The 13517-nt window shown below is 34.6% G+C and overlaps 1 protein-coding gene across 1 annotated transcript in view; it reads right to left on the minus strand.

Moving 5' to 3' along the window:
• The window catches only part of LOC145245925 (lateral signaling target protein 2 homolog), a 169850-nt gene extending 162785 nt beyond the window's left edge, over positions 1 to 7065 (minus strand). Inside the window, exon 1 of the mRNA XM_080107666.1 lies at positions 6886 to 7065. Within this exon, the coding sequence (XP_079963792.1) occupies positions 6886 to 6921 (36 nt within the window). The 5' untranslated portion in view covers positions 6922 to 7065. The remainder of the gene's footprint in view (positions 1 to 6885) is intronic.
• Positions 7066 to 13517: the final 6452 nt, after the last annotated feature.

Genomic DNA, 13517 nt, shown 5'->3' on the forward strand with positions numbered 1-13517 from the left:
AATTCTTAAATACAGGGCATACTGATGAAATTTTCCAGGGCAGATGGGAAACTATTCTCCTTAAGACAACGTTTAAACAGTTTTGTAAGTATGGGCGCTAGTTCAGGTTGAAGTTTTTTTGAGTACTATAATTGGAATACCATCAGGGTCAGTTGCTTTACTGGAATCAAGGTTTTTGATTAGCTTGGCAACATCACATACAGATATACGTATATCACATAGCGTGTTTTCTGATACAGAAGGAAATATTGGGGGTTGGCGGCCTTGGTCGCAAAGGCTAGAATTAGCTGCAAAGTTCTTGACAAAGAGTTTGGTTTTGTCTGATGCTGACGAGATTACCTCAGGTCCATTGATAATAGTTGGGATGGAGCACACGCTTCTGTTCAGGATTCTATTTGCTATTTGCCAAAACTGGTGGAAACCAAGCCGCTGCTCAGCTACTTTGGACTTAACAGATTGAGCATACAACTCTCTTGTGCTCTTTATTACTTTCTTACAATGGTTGCTGGCAGTCCTGAAAGCGGCTTTAGTTTCTATACATCTATTACGTTGGAAGCAGTGGAAAAAGTGATTTCTGTGCGCAATGGCAGCAGCACATTCTGGAGAGAACCATGGCTGGCTGTTAGGTTTTTGCTGAAACTTTTTCGAGGATATGAAACGGTCTATACCTACAATTAACCATTCCGTCAGGTCTGATACTATAGAGGACACATCCTTTTTAAACTTGGAATGCAGAGGTAGATCAGATATAAATGTACGGAAGCTATCCCAGTCAGCCTTAGTGTATTGATATACTGTACGATGGAGAGGTACATCTGGGGACATTATATATCATTTTTATCTTAATCGATACAACAAAGTGGTCGGAAGATCCAAGAGGCGACAGAACAGAAACTGAACATAGTTCAGGGCAAGTTGTGAGAAAAAGGTCTAGTAGGCTCGCATACTGGCCGTCATTGTCGGGCACACGGGTGGGTTCCTGAACAATCTGAGTGAGGTCATAGGCAATGGAGAAATCATGACAGAACCTCCCCTCATCATCGGTCTTGTTTGAGTGGGTCAACCATTCGATGTTGTGAACTGAACATTGAAGTCTCCACATACGTGAATGTTAGCTGAAGGATAAGCTGATAAGACTGGGTCAATTTTCTCAGATATGCTTTTAAAGATAGTAACTCCGCTGTTGTGGGGGCGATAGAGAGTAAATATATATGCAGTAGTGTGAGCTAAAGCAACTCGGAAGCACATATAGGGTAAGTTAGGATCTTCCCTGGAGATGTCCCTACCACATGGAAAGCTATCTTTAATATAGGCACATATTCCATGCCCATGACAACTTTTTCGAATCTATGTGTACAGTAATACAAACCCCAATTTTTATATATTTTTCAATCCGTTCTTTTAATAATAAATAAAACTTTTCACTGAGTATTTTCAAATATTTTAAAGTAAGTATTTTTCACGGCAGTGTTTTTTTTTTTTTTAACGATTGGTGAATTATCAATATTTTAGCACGGGGCGTAATTCATTTCTTTGAAATATATTTAAAACTTCAATTTTTTGTTTTTTATAACATTTTAACTGTAAATAATTTATATACCGAGTTTGTTTCACTGTACACATAGATTCGAAAAAGTTGTCAAAAAACAAATATATGACAAATAAATGTTATCAAAGGCAAGATGAGTTACAAAAATGCCGACATTTTTCTTTTTAAATATATATTGATAAACATTATATGATTTTCGAAACGATTACACGTTTTAAAGTGAGTAAAACCACTAAAAACCTTCCCAGATAGGTAGAAGAGTAACTTATCTTGCCTTTGATAACATTTATTTGTGATATACTTGTTTTTTGACAACTTTTTCGAATCTATGTGTACAGTAATACAAATCTAAAATTTAATTTAACTTGAATATTTAAAATACACGTGCGTACACTGCACAAGCACCCTTATTATTATCATAATAATAATAGTAATAAAAAAACTGGTGTAGATGACATCGACTGGCGCCACGCCACACCACACCAACTAGTTGTGAAGGGTCAGGGAGGATGGAAAGACCGACGTGAGAGAGTACTGACCAAATCTCCACTGGAAGTGTGCAGTTCAAATCTGGTACCTTGGGGAGGCATTTTGTCACCCAAACCCCAGGAAACACCAATGGCCGATGCCAACGAGAAATCAGTGACAACGGCTGTTGCGATAACATGCAATCATCTGCACAAGTGGTCAAAAGGTGGAGAACACTGGAAATCTGGGGAGATTTGTCACTTGGTCTCCAGGGAACACCACAGGTTACTGCCAGTGAGTGATCACTGATGATGGCCTGTGAGATAACTAATACGCTACACATTTTGATGAAAAACATGGGGGAAAAAATGGACAAAGAAGAACAGAAAACCAAAATTTTAAATATAATTTCTGTATTTAAAGTAATAGTTATTTAAATATTTCAACATATAATCTTCTGGAGAAAATCCAGCTTCCCAATAAGGGACACTCTGGATAGGAACAAAAATAATCTCAGTCATGAAAAATTTCTCCTCCACCGACCGAAGACAGAAAAGGTAAAGTGTAGCATCAAAACAAATACTACACTTTGATCTTGTTCCGAAGACAAAAAAATATGTTTAATATTTCTTTAATTGTTTGTTCCCTAAATTCATAATTCAGTTTTATCAGTATTAAATTGTATATTGCTTTAAAATTACTTAATTTTACATAGATAATGTTTATATTTTATATTGAATAAAGTTCAGTTTAAGTTAGTAATCGAACTGTGTTCCTTTTTCTTTTTAAAAATGTTTTATTGCTCTTTTTCAAATGGCCCTGATATAGTACTGACAGTCTGACAAATCTTACCTACATTGCCTGCAAACATTTTTCAGTTAACAGGCCTTCTTACTCTCGGTGGCCGTGGTAGAAGTAAGTACCGTTATTTAATTTTTTTTTTTTTTTCTTTATTCTTCTCAATTGTTAACTATACTTTAAGAATATCCAAAATGAATTGAAAACGAGTCGTCACCTAATTTGGCTACGTCAAAAGGACGTAAAAGGAAGCTAAACAATGACAAAAAAAAAGTGGACAAACAAGGGTCTGGTCAACATACACTTGTCACTTGACCGAATTAATGTCGAGACAGAAATTTCGGACCGCCCCCTTTCTGTCCTGTTACAAAATAAAAATAAAATGCAACAATAATTCTTAATTACAAAATTAATATTCCCTAATTACAAAACGCAAATTTTTTTTTTTTTTTTTTTTTTTTTTTCTTGAATCTTGTTTTCATTTTGTGTCATTGGTCGTCAGCGGCTGTAACTCGTCACAGGAATTTACCGAGCGAATTTCGTCCGCCATGGAATCCGATCTATACCAGAACCAGCACCGAGCCGATATTAAACTTTGATCCCGGCCCGAACAATTCAGAACATCAAAGAGTAATCACAACCCCCACCCATCAAAGACATCGAATATCATTTTTGTTATGATTTGTTACTACGATGGTTGGTGACTGGTGTAGTCGAAAAGAAAACTGGGGTTTGTTTGGTTTCGGGGCACGTACGAATCGTAATATTAAATGTAGTCTACAAACCCTAATTCTAGACAGAAATGACAGTTTAAAGGCTTGAAAATCACTTTTAAATTTCGCACAGAGAAATGAACGTGGCGGCTATTGGATAATTTGCAGCTTACGAACCGTGCTATTTTTCAATAGAATTTTCAAGTTAAATTCAATTTTTACGGTATCATTTGTTTATTAAATTTTTAGATGAAAGTACCGAATAGTTAACAAAGTCTCCCCCCCCCCCATCTACGCATGTAAATAATAGCTTACTAAATAATATTACTATTTTAACACGATCCATAAACTGCACAAGTACCACCATTTGCAATAGTAGGGACAGATGATCAAAAATAGTGTTCACTTGGTAACCAAAGATTTCGAAAGTGATTTGGAAGCGTTCAAATTTGCGAATAAAGTCATTTATCAAAATGTATAATAGAAATTCGCATTCAGGTTCATTTGTGCCTCTAAAACTAAAAAAATGCTTAGGAATTTTATGGCGTACAACGAATTTATTACAATAAAAATATATCAGTAAAAATGTTTTTTAATTCAATATAAATAGTTTTCTTCTTTGTTTTTTTTTTTTTTTTTTTTTTTTTTTGTTTTTTTTCATTTTGCATGATCTTTCGGCTGTTGTAACTCATTACCGGACATTAATATTAGCAGCCATAGGGGCCGATATATACAAGTATCATTTTATTTATAAGTAAACTACACTAAAACATTAAAAAAACAATCATTAAAAAGAAAAGAAATCGGTGCTGTGCTTGCTTGTTAAGATAGAGTCGACAGATCCATTTGTTTTTAATATGTGATTTTAAGCCACTTAATTGTACTTAGTTGTCATGTCGACATTAGTAATATATCCAAAAATTACGAAAATTCATTGAGTAGAACAATTGTTATTGTGTTTTTTTTAGTTAAAAAAAAAAAGTATCGCTATCGCCAAACAAAACGTCAGCCATTGAAGTGGCGAAAAGGGAGATAAGCATACCCCATGTATTCGCAATCATCAAGGTGTTAACATCTAGGGAAAATGTCATTTTCCCCAATTTTCTGTAAAAATTACTTTTTACTATAATTTTCTAATCTATGAATTTTCGTGATTTTTGGATATATTACTATTTTCGCTATGACAAGTTGGTGTTTTTGTTTAAAACATTTTTTTAAAATAGAGTTTTCGACTGTATTAAGAAGCACCGAAAATTTAGACACTAAAAAAATCTAAGTTTGTCGGTAGAATATAATTTCCTGATCTTGTGGAAGGCGCCCCGCCCCCCACCTCTGAATAAGAATTTATCGAGAAAAATAAGCAACACATCATTGAAATAACCGTCTTAAACTAATCAATTTCTCTGGCATTCAATTATTATAATGTATTGAAATTTAAATAGTTGGCCAATAATGAAATGGACATATTCAGTTGTTTTGTTTTCAACTCGCAAAAGGTGAAGAGATCAGAAATACTTCTGCTGTTTACGCACCGTGTTGAAATAACGTTATTTAGAAACCCATTCTTAAAATGGGGAGGAGGAGGGCGATTTGTTAACTATTCTGCACTTTCACTTAAAAGATACCATAAAAATTCAAAGTAATTACCTTGCTGAAATAATGTTATTTAGAAAGTTATTAATATGAAAAGGGGAGGGTTTTTTTTTGTAATTATTCTGTACTTTCATCTAACAATTTAATAATAATAAAAAAAGATATCGTAAAACTTGAATTTAACTTAAAAATACTATTTAAAAAAAAAAAACAATTAAAAAAACAGCACCAACTTCAATTTAACATGAAAATACAAATAGATAAAATAGTATGGTGTGGTGAGTAAACTGTAGCAGTACAGAAAAATTAAATATTGTCATGATACTCTTTCTAATATATATATATATATATATATATATATATATATATATATATATATATATATATATATGATAGGCCATTATTAACGAATAATGAGATGAATCCATTCATAGAAAATCGAACGTGACAAAGTAAAAGGCAGAGGAAATAAACGAATATTAAAATGAGCTATATATATATATATATTATATATTTTGATTATTAAAATGTATCTCTCCTTTAAGGCAAATAAATGTTTTAAATATGATTCGACTGCTTAAAATAATGCAAACATGCTTTAAAATGTGCAGAGAAATTAGGTTGCGTACGTTTTCAGCGTCCTAAATTCTCTAGTCTCAAAAGAAGCGTCATCTTAAGAGTCTTTAAACTACAAATCGAATAATCATCTAGGTCCTAGACGATTATTCGATTTGTAGTTTTAAAATTACACTGACATTAAAAATTTAATACATATTCATGAGTATTTTACTGAATATCCATTTTTTTCTTAAATATAACTTACCATTTTATTTTGCTATCTTTAATAATAGAAATAAAGGAATTTTATAAAATCACTAGTTTCCAATCGGATATGTAGTTTTTATTTTAGTTTTATTTTTAAGGTTAGGAGTTGGGAATAAGTCTGAGAACACTCGAAAACTCTTTAAAAACGCATGACCGCATACGGGGGGGGGTTGCTAAGAATGGGTTTCTAAATGATAACGTTATTTCTGCACGATCCGCATTCTGCATAAGCATCAAATTATCTCAGAATAAATAATAATAATCGTCACAGAGAAGTTTGAGGAATTCAAATTCACAACTTGCTAAAATAGTAAGTAAAAAACAAAAAAAAAAAAAAAACGTTATCGTTATAGACATTAAATGAATGAAAAACAATATTTATGTAATTTGGGTATTTTTATAGAATCACTCCCGTAATTTAGTCTTTCAATCATTTTTAGAGTGGTTGCTACATAGACTTGAGGTAAGTACTACTACAGTGCTTTATAAAACTCATCCGATTGAAAATAGGAGTGATTCTATATTAAATAAATAAACCACAAAGCGAATAATCCTGTAAAATGATGTCCCCTTTGAAATGAGTTTTTTTTTGTTTGTTTTGTTTTGTTTTTGAGCGCAGAACAACTTACATAATTCGGAATAAAATTGCATATTTCAATAATTATACATTGTTTTATCAAATGATTTAATTTAAGAAAAAAACAACAACTCTTTCTTGAAGATAAAAGCAATAAATGTTGGTGTACGCGATTTAAAAACGGCCAATTATTATGCATCATCGAGTTCTACAGCTGAATGTCGGCAGACAGATTATAAAGTGGACCCCCATTTAGTAACCAGACGAAATGATTATGTGTGTGTGTGTGTATTTACAAAACAAAAAAAATTTAAAAAGCGGCATTGAGGAAAGAAAAATTTTTAAAATTCAGAATTTCTTACCTTGGGCTTATACAGCCATCTTCGTAAAGAGTTCATCCTTCCGCGAGTGCTTTCATTCCAACGCGACCAGAAGAAAAAGCCTAGACGTTGAATTTTTGCAAATTAGAGATACAAAAATATATATATATATTTATATATATATTTACAAAGAAATAACGCCTTTAAGAAACGTTCAGAAATGTTTCGAAAAGATACTATCATTAGCAACAGTATCGTATATTATAATTTTTTCTTTTTTTAATAATAGCACAGAAAAACGGACGACAAGACGGACGATGGAGATGACGGACAAGTTTAGAGCAGTCAGGACATGGGGGAAATATTATTATTATGATGAAAATTGTGAAGCAAAATGTATGTAGTGTTAACAAGGAGACATATCCGTGTAATAATGTAAACGATAGATAAAAGCTAAAATTTCAGTTTGTTTTGCATATACTTTAATTATATACAACCAACATCAACGAATTGTTATGTGAAATATGTCTTGTACTCTAAAAAAAAAAAATGAAAAGCAGCAGTGTTCTTGTTGGATACGTATAATAAATAATTATATCATTCGCCGTGATGATTTTCTTTTCTTCTTTTTGGGTTTAAAAAAATAAAAACTTTTTTACATACGAATGAAGAAAAAAGGAAGGAGAGAGAAAGAGAGAAAGAGATGAGCATGAAAATGAATGATGATAATAATAATAATAATAACAATAAAGAATCCGTCACTGTTTCACATTTCAGAGAATCACAGACAGACATGCGCAGAGAGTAAGGCGGAAGTGATGTAACGTCATTTCCGGTCGCCTGCTCACGTGCAAATAAAAAAATAAATAAAAAAAACATACAAAAAATCCCGTCTGTCACCCGATGAGCGTGTCAAACAACACAACTAACAAGAAAAACTAAAGAAATGGATAAATAAATAAAAAGAGGAGTTAACTAATTTTCCTTTGCGTTCGCCCCCTCTTTCCTCACGGAATTAGGTGTATCATCTGAATAAGAACGATAATCGAAAGTCGTAAAATTGAATTTTCATAAAAAAAAAAAACAATGTCATTTATTTAATTTTTATTTTTTATGGTAATTTCAACAAAAAGCAATGTTATCTACTTAATTCAAATTGTCACGTCAAAATTTATAATATGCTGCATTAAAACACATTGTACTTTCACGATCCATTGATCCGCCATTATTATTTTACAATTGTAACAAGACACTGCAGTTACTCCCCTCGTGCCATATGAACTCATATGTTTAAGTAAAACTTGCAATTTATTTCGAAAGCAATTTTCATTAATAATTAATTTTTTTTTTTACTTCATCGTAAATTTGTGATATTTTACTAATTTCGACATTTTTTTTTTTTTTTTTGACATTTCAATTGGAGATACAATTGGTTTTTAATTTAAAATTTTTTATTCTAAATTTCCGTTACGTTACTGAACAAGCACCAGGAATGATTTGGATCCGGTTACTTATTTTTATGAGTTTATAAGCGGGTGGGTCGCTTTTTAAAAAAAAATAACTTTATTTAGGGAAATAGAGTTTGAATTCAATCTAATTAAAAAAAAAAATTTTTTTAAAGTAAAGAAAAATCTGTATGATGTTCTAAATGATGTTCTAAAAATCACGTAAATTGATCAAGAACTAAGAAAATCAAATTTTATGAGTAAGCGAAAAGAAACTGGCTTGCGTCGCCATCTGGAAAATAAAAAAACAAGGGCAGATAAGTCCACAACAATTCAAATTTGCGATTTCACAATAAATGCCTTAATTGGTTTAAAAATGATTTTTGTTATAAAAATAAAACTACTTGGTCAATTTATGTGGTTTTTAGAAATGACATTTCCATTTTGTGACGAGTATATGTATTTTTGTTTTTTGATTAGTCTAAATTCTAAATAAGTACAAAAAAAAAAAAAAAAAAGGAGTGTAGCGACCTGCTACGTCAGGCCGGAAAAAATGACAGGCAGGAACATTTCTACAGCGATCACTGCTTTGAAACGCCTACGCGTTATTAAAACACATAGAAGCATGATGTTGTGATGCGGCCACACGCATACATAAAAGCGAAGGAACTATGTTTACGCTCCCTCGTACTTGAATACGGTGATCAGTACCGAAGCAGCAGGCAGGCACTATAAAGGCATTTACCCACCAAAATCCAAGCAGTTTCTCTCCAAATTCTCAAGTGCAGCATGTGTTTGAGGAAGCTCCGTCTTTGTGAGATGTTAAAACACCCATCATGGTTTTACATGGGCCGCAGATGAACTACAATACCAATCTCCTTAGTAAAATCAGATCATACGGTATCACTGGTAGAATACTTAACATAATTAAATCCTTCTTAGATAAGAGAAAAATCCAGGTTGTCCTCGACGGTCGTACATCTAAACAATATGATATAAATGCGGGGGTGCCCCAGGGTTCTATCCTTGGACCTCTATTGTTCCTGATATTCATAAATGACCTCCCCGACAACATTGCCTCTGAGATGGGTATATATGCTGATGACACTACACTCTATGGCAGGCACGACAGGAAGACGAATGAACACATTTCTAAAGAAATGGCAGAAACACTAGAGGAAGACCTCCAATCTGTAGTGGAATGGGGACAAAAGTGGTTGGTCGCGTTCAATGCTGCCAAGACTAAACTAGTTTCATTCAATAATTACAAGAAACCCTCTCTACCACCCATAGCAATGGCCAACGACTCTTTATCTGAGAGTACATCTTTCAAACTCCTTGGCCTAACGTTCACAGGAAACATGAGTTGGAACAATTACATTGAAGGCATTGCCAGGGCCGCTGCAAGAAAGGTGGGCTCTCTTTACCATGCTAGAAAACTACTAACACCCGAAAGTATCCTGTACCTCTATAAGGCCACCATTCGCCCATGTATGGAGTATTGCTGCCACATCTGGGCTGGTGCATCTGCTACTAGTCTCTCGCTCCTTGACAAGGTTCAAAAGAGTCGCAAACCTGATAGGCCCTGAACTGGCATCTAAGCTTCAGCCTCTGTCCCATCGACGAAATGTTGCATCCCTCTGCCTTTTCTACAAGTATTTTAGTGGTGAATGCTCTGACGAACTGCAATCACTTGTGCCCCCACGACGTGTGCACCCTCGACAAACCCGACAGGCTGCTAAATCCCACCCCTACACTGTAGAGATCCCTAGATGTAAAAGATCTTTTTACTCCAATAGTTTCTTCCCCAGAACCGCTAGACTCTGGAATTCCATTCCAGGTCCCTGCTTCCCCAACAGTACTGACGTGCAGAAGTTCAAGTGTAACGTGAACCGACACCTTGCTGCCCAAATCCCTACATAGTACCCCAGTAGTTGTTGCCCCTGATAGTAGCCCCCTACACCAAAGTGGCAATTTGCCTTGTTTGGGGTGAAAATGTAATAAAAAAAAATTTAAAAAAATAAAAAAATCGTGGAAATTCACCACATCCATCGAAAACTCACACCTTCTTTTAAACATTCGTATCCCAAACCACTATCCTTACACTATCTTTACAATACGAGCACACACACACACACACACACACACACACACACACACACGTTCACTTATATGGCTTACGGACTGTTTCCAACAGAAAATAAGCCATATTGACTCCAAGACCTCCTGCAGCACGCCTATCATAAAAATCAGTACTTTCAAGCCTTGTGCCATGCACACAAAATCCGCACACCAATAATCATTCATTTAAAACGTTCCAACACAAGAAAACACTTATGTTGGAACACTTTATTTTAATACTTCTTTCACGTAAATAAGTGTTATTTAAGCACAGCAATTCTGTGTTTTTTATCGAGTGTCGTTTTTTTATGAACTTATTATTATTTCTTTATTTAAGGATGTAAATTGGTAACCCTTCCTATAAATTGACGACCCCGTTTAATTTATTATTAAGGGCCCGAAAATGCATCCTATAAGGAGTTCACAAATTTTTCTTTTTGATTTGAACCCGATTATTTATTTTTAGAAGATTGACACGGATCGCTTTTTGTTTGTTTTTTAAGTAATTTTTTTTTAGGAAAACAAATTTATGTTGATCCTTATATCAGTCTTTTCAAGACATTCATACCGGGGAATGCTGACAGGTCTATTCTCGACTATGTTTGTAATACCATTTCACAGTGCGCTTTCGGTGAGCTAGTTGATGTTTATCTAGATTTCTGCCCATATAAAACAAACAAAACAGAAAGAAAAATATGTAAGATGTTGATGGAAAAAATATATCGTACACCAAAAAGTATGTAATTTTACAATAAAGTAATTTAATTTTTATTAAGAAAATCATTTTAAAGCAAATTTGAGTTTTTTCCAATGCTTCTTCTCCTCTATGTTGAGGGTCCTGGATATGACCTTAAACTATATCCAGTGGTGAAGCCCCAGCTTGCGGGGTTTGGGGAGTGTGGAGCCACCCTTTAATTGCGATTGCTCCCAGGTCCACTCTGACCCGTAGTGGTAGTACCTGTTAGGGTCCCAACTATGGATTAAATAGAAACTGACTTGAAAACAACAAATATATTCTATTAAAAATTTTTCTTCAATCTTTGGATTCGGCATTAAATAACCTGAAAAGGGTTGATATGCTGTAAAACAAAAAAACAACCAACCAACCTCTATGTTGAGAACGTCTTTCTAAAATCTCAATTTGGAGTTATCTTTCTTGTTTCTTCAGAATATTTTCAAGATGGCGTCGTGAGATCCTCGCTCCATAGTTTAGCCATTTTTTTTTCTTATTAAAAAATAAAGCTACTTCATTAGTTTACGTGATTATTTTAGTGTACAATATTTTCTTTCTGTCATGGGTGTTGCATGAGGAACTAGTTAGGGTTTACACTGCCTTGAGTGGTGTCTCTGTAGAATTGCTCTGAATAAAAAAAAAAGCAATGATCCTACATGTGTTTTATTGTATTTCAGCGATTACCATCCACATATAAATAATAATGAAACATGGTGGCAGCGGTGATATCAAACAATTTTCAAGCACAAAGGATGTAATGGAGCATGGATTTTAAGAGGGCAAATGGAGATAAGTAATGTTTGATTGTTTTGTTTAGTTTATGTGCACATGGACTAAAATAAATGGCTGAAGGTGGCATGGAAGAAACTAAAAGATAACACAGGTAAGAAAAAGACAAAAAGCAACAATGGCAAAGAAGAGATGACAAACGCAACGGGTACCGTCGTGAACGAATATAAATCCATTTAGGTTTATTTTCGTAAAGAAACTGAATGGTGGTAGGAGGTCTTAGGCTGAAGGTTGGAATCCAGCTGGTGTTTGAACTGGCAAGCTACAAGGTCGTCGCTAGTGGCTACAGGAAATGCGTGCTGGCTTGAGAAGCTGGATTGATAAAAGTCGAGCGCATGAACGGCAAGTGGTCGCTGGATCTGCTACTGGATTCAGCTGTTGTCAGGGAGATAGTCAAAATGGTTCTGCGTGGACATGACTGTTGCTGCTGCTGCTGCTGTTGTTGCTGATCTAGCAGCAACTGACTGCTTGTTGAAAAAAACGCTGTATTTATACTCGTCCTTGTACTTAAACCAGAGGAATGATAAGGAATTATATAACCTATGCTCAACTCCTCGGTATACTCCAAATGGATACGAACGTTCATAATGTACCTCACAAGCACAGGCGATTTATTTCCTTCAAAATTGCACCATTTATCTCACCAGACAACAGCGCAACACAAAAGTTGGGGATGTCACTTTTCCTATGGACTGCCATCAACCAAAATATACCCTTCAAACAGAGTCAGTTAAGCCACGCTTAACAATACCAAGCTACCTAGTGCTACAACTTCGACCAAATCCAGCAGGAACATTTCACAGTGATCACTGCTTTGATACAATCATGCGTATGAAGAATACGTAGGTGCATGATGTTGTGATGCGACCACCGCACACATAAAAGAAAAGGAACTCCCTCGCATATGGATACAGTAAAAAGGCTGAAACGTTTGAGAAAGTCTGTATATAAAGATTTGCCCACCAAAATTAAATGTTTTCTCTTCAATTTCTCCAGTTCAACACGTGTCGAGGAAATTCTATCTGCGAGAGACGTTAAAACCCTCGTCATGATTTGACGTACGATGGGCATGAACTTTAATACCCAGCATGGAAAATTACCACATCGAGCAAGGATTTTAATTTTTTTTTTTTTACATGGAGTTCACCACTTATCAAGGCCCAATGGCCACTCGGGGATAAGAGTTATTGTGTGTACAGTAATCAAAGGGATAGTGTAGCAATAGTATTGGAGAATTGGTAAGGTGTCATTACTTAAGGGGGCGGTTCATCAGGAATTTGTTTGTGTTGGACTTGAAGACATCCAGGTTTAAGGTGGGAGGGAAACAGGCAAGCGGAACAGCGTTCCACAGGCGTGCAGTTCTAAGAAAGAAGCTTTGTTCATGGAATCTACGTCTCCTTTTAAATAATCTTATTTCGAACTACTGTTCTTATGATATGAACACACACACACACACACACACACACACACACACGCACACACACACACACACATATTCGCTTATATAATTTATAGACTATTCTTCTCCAAAATAGCCACATGAAATTAAAGCCCATGCGTTTCTCACAAACTCCTCATTTCATTAA

Source organism: Euprymna scolopes, chromosome 23 (assembly GCF_053919585.1).
Source record: "Euprymna scolopes isolate OS-2025 chromosome 23, ASM5391958v1, whole genome shotgun sequence".
Lineage (NCBI taxonomy): Eukaryota > Metazoa > Mollusca > Cephalopoda > Sepiida > Sepiolidae > Euprymna > Euprymna scolopes.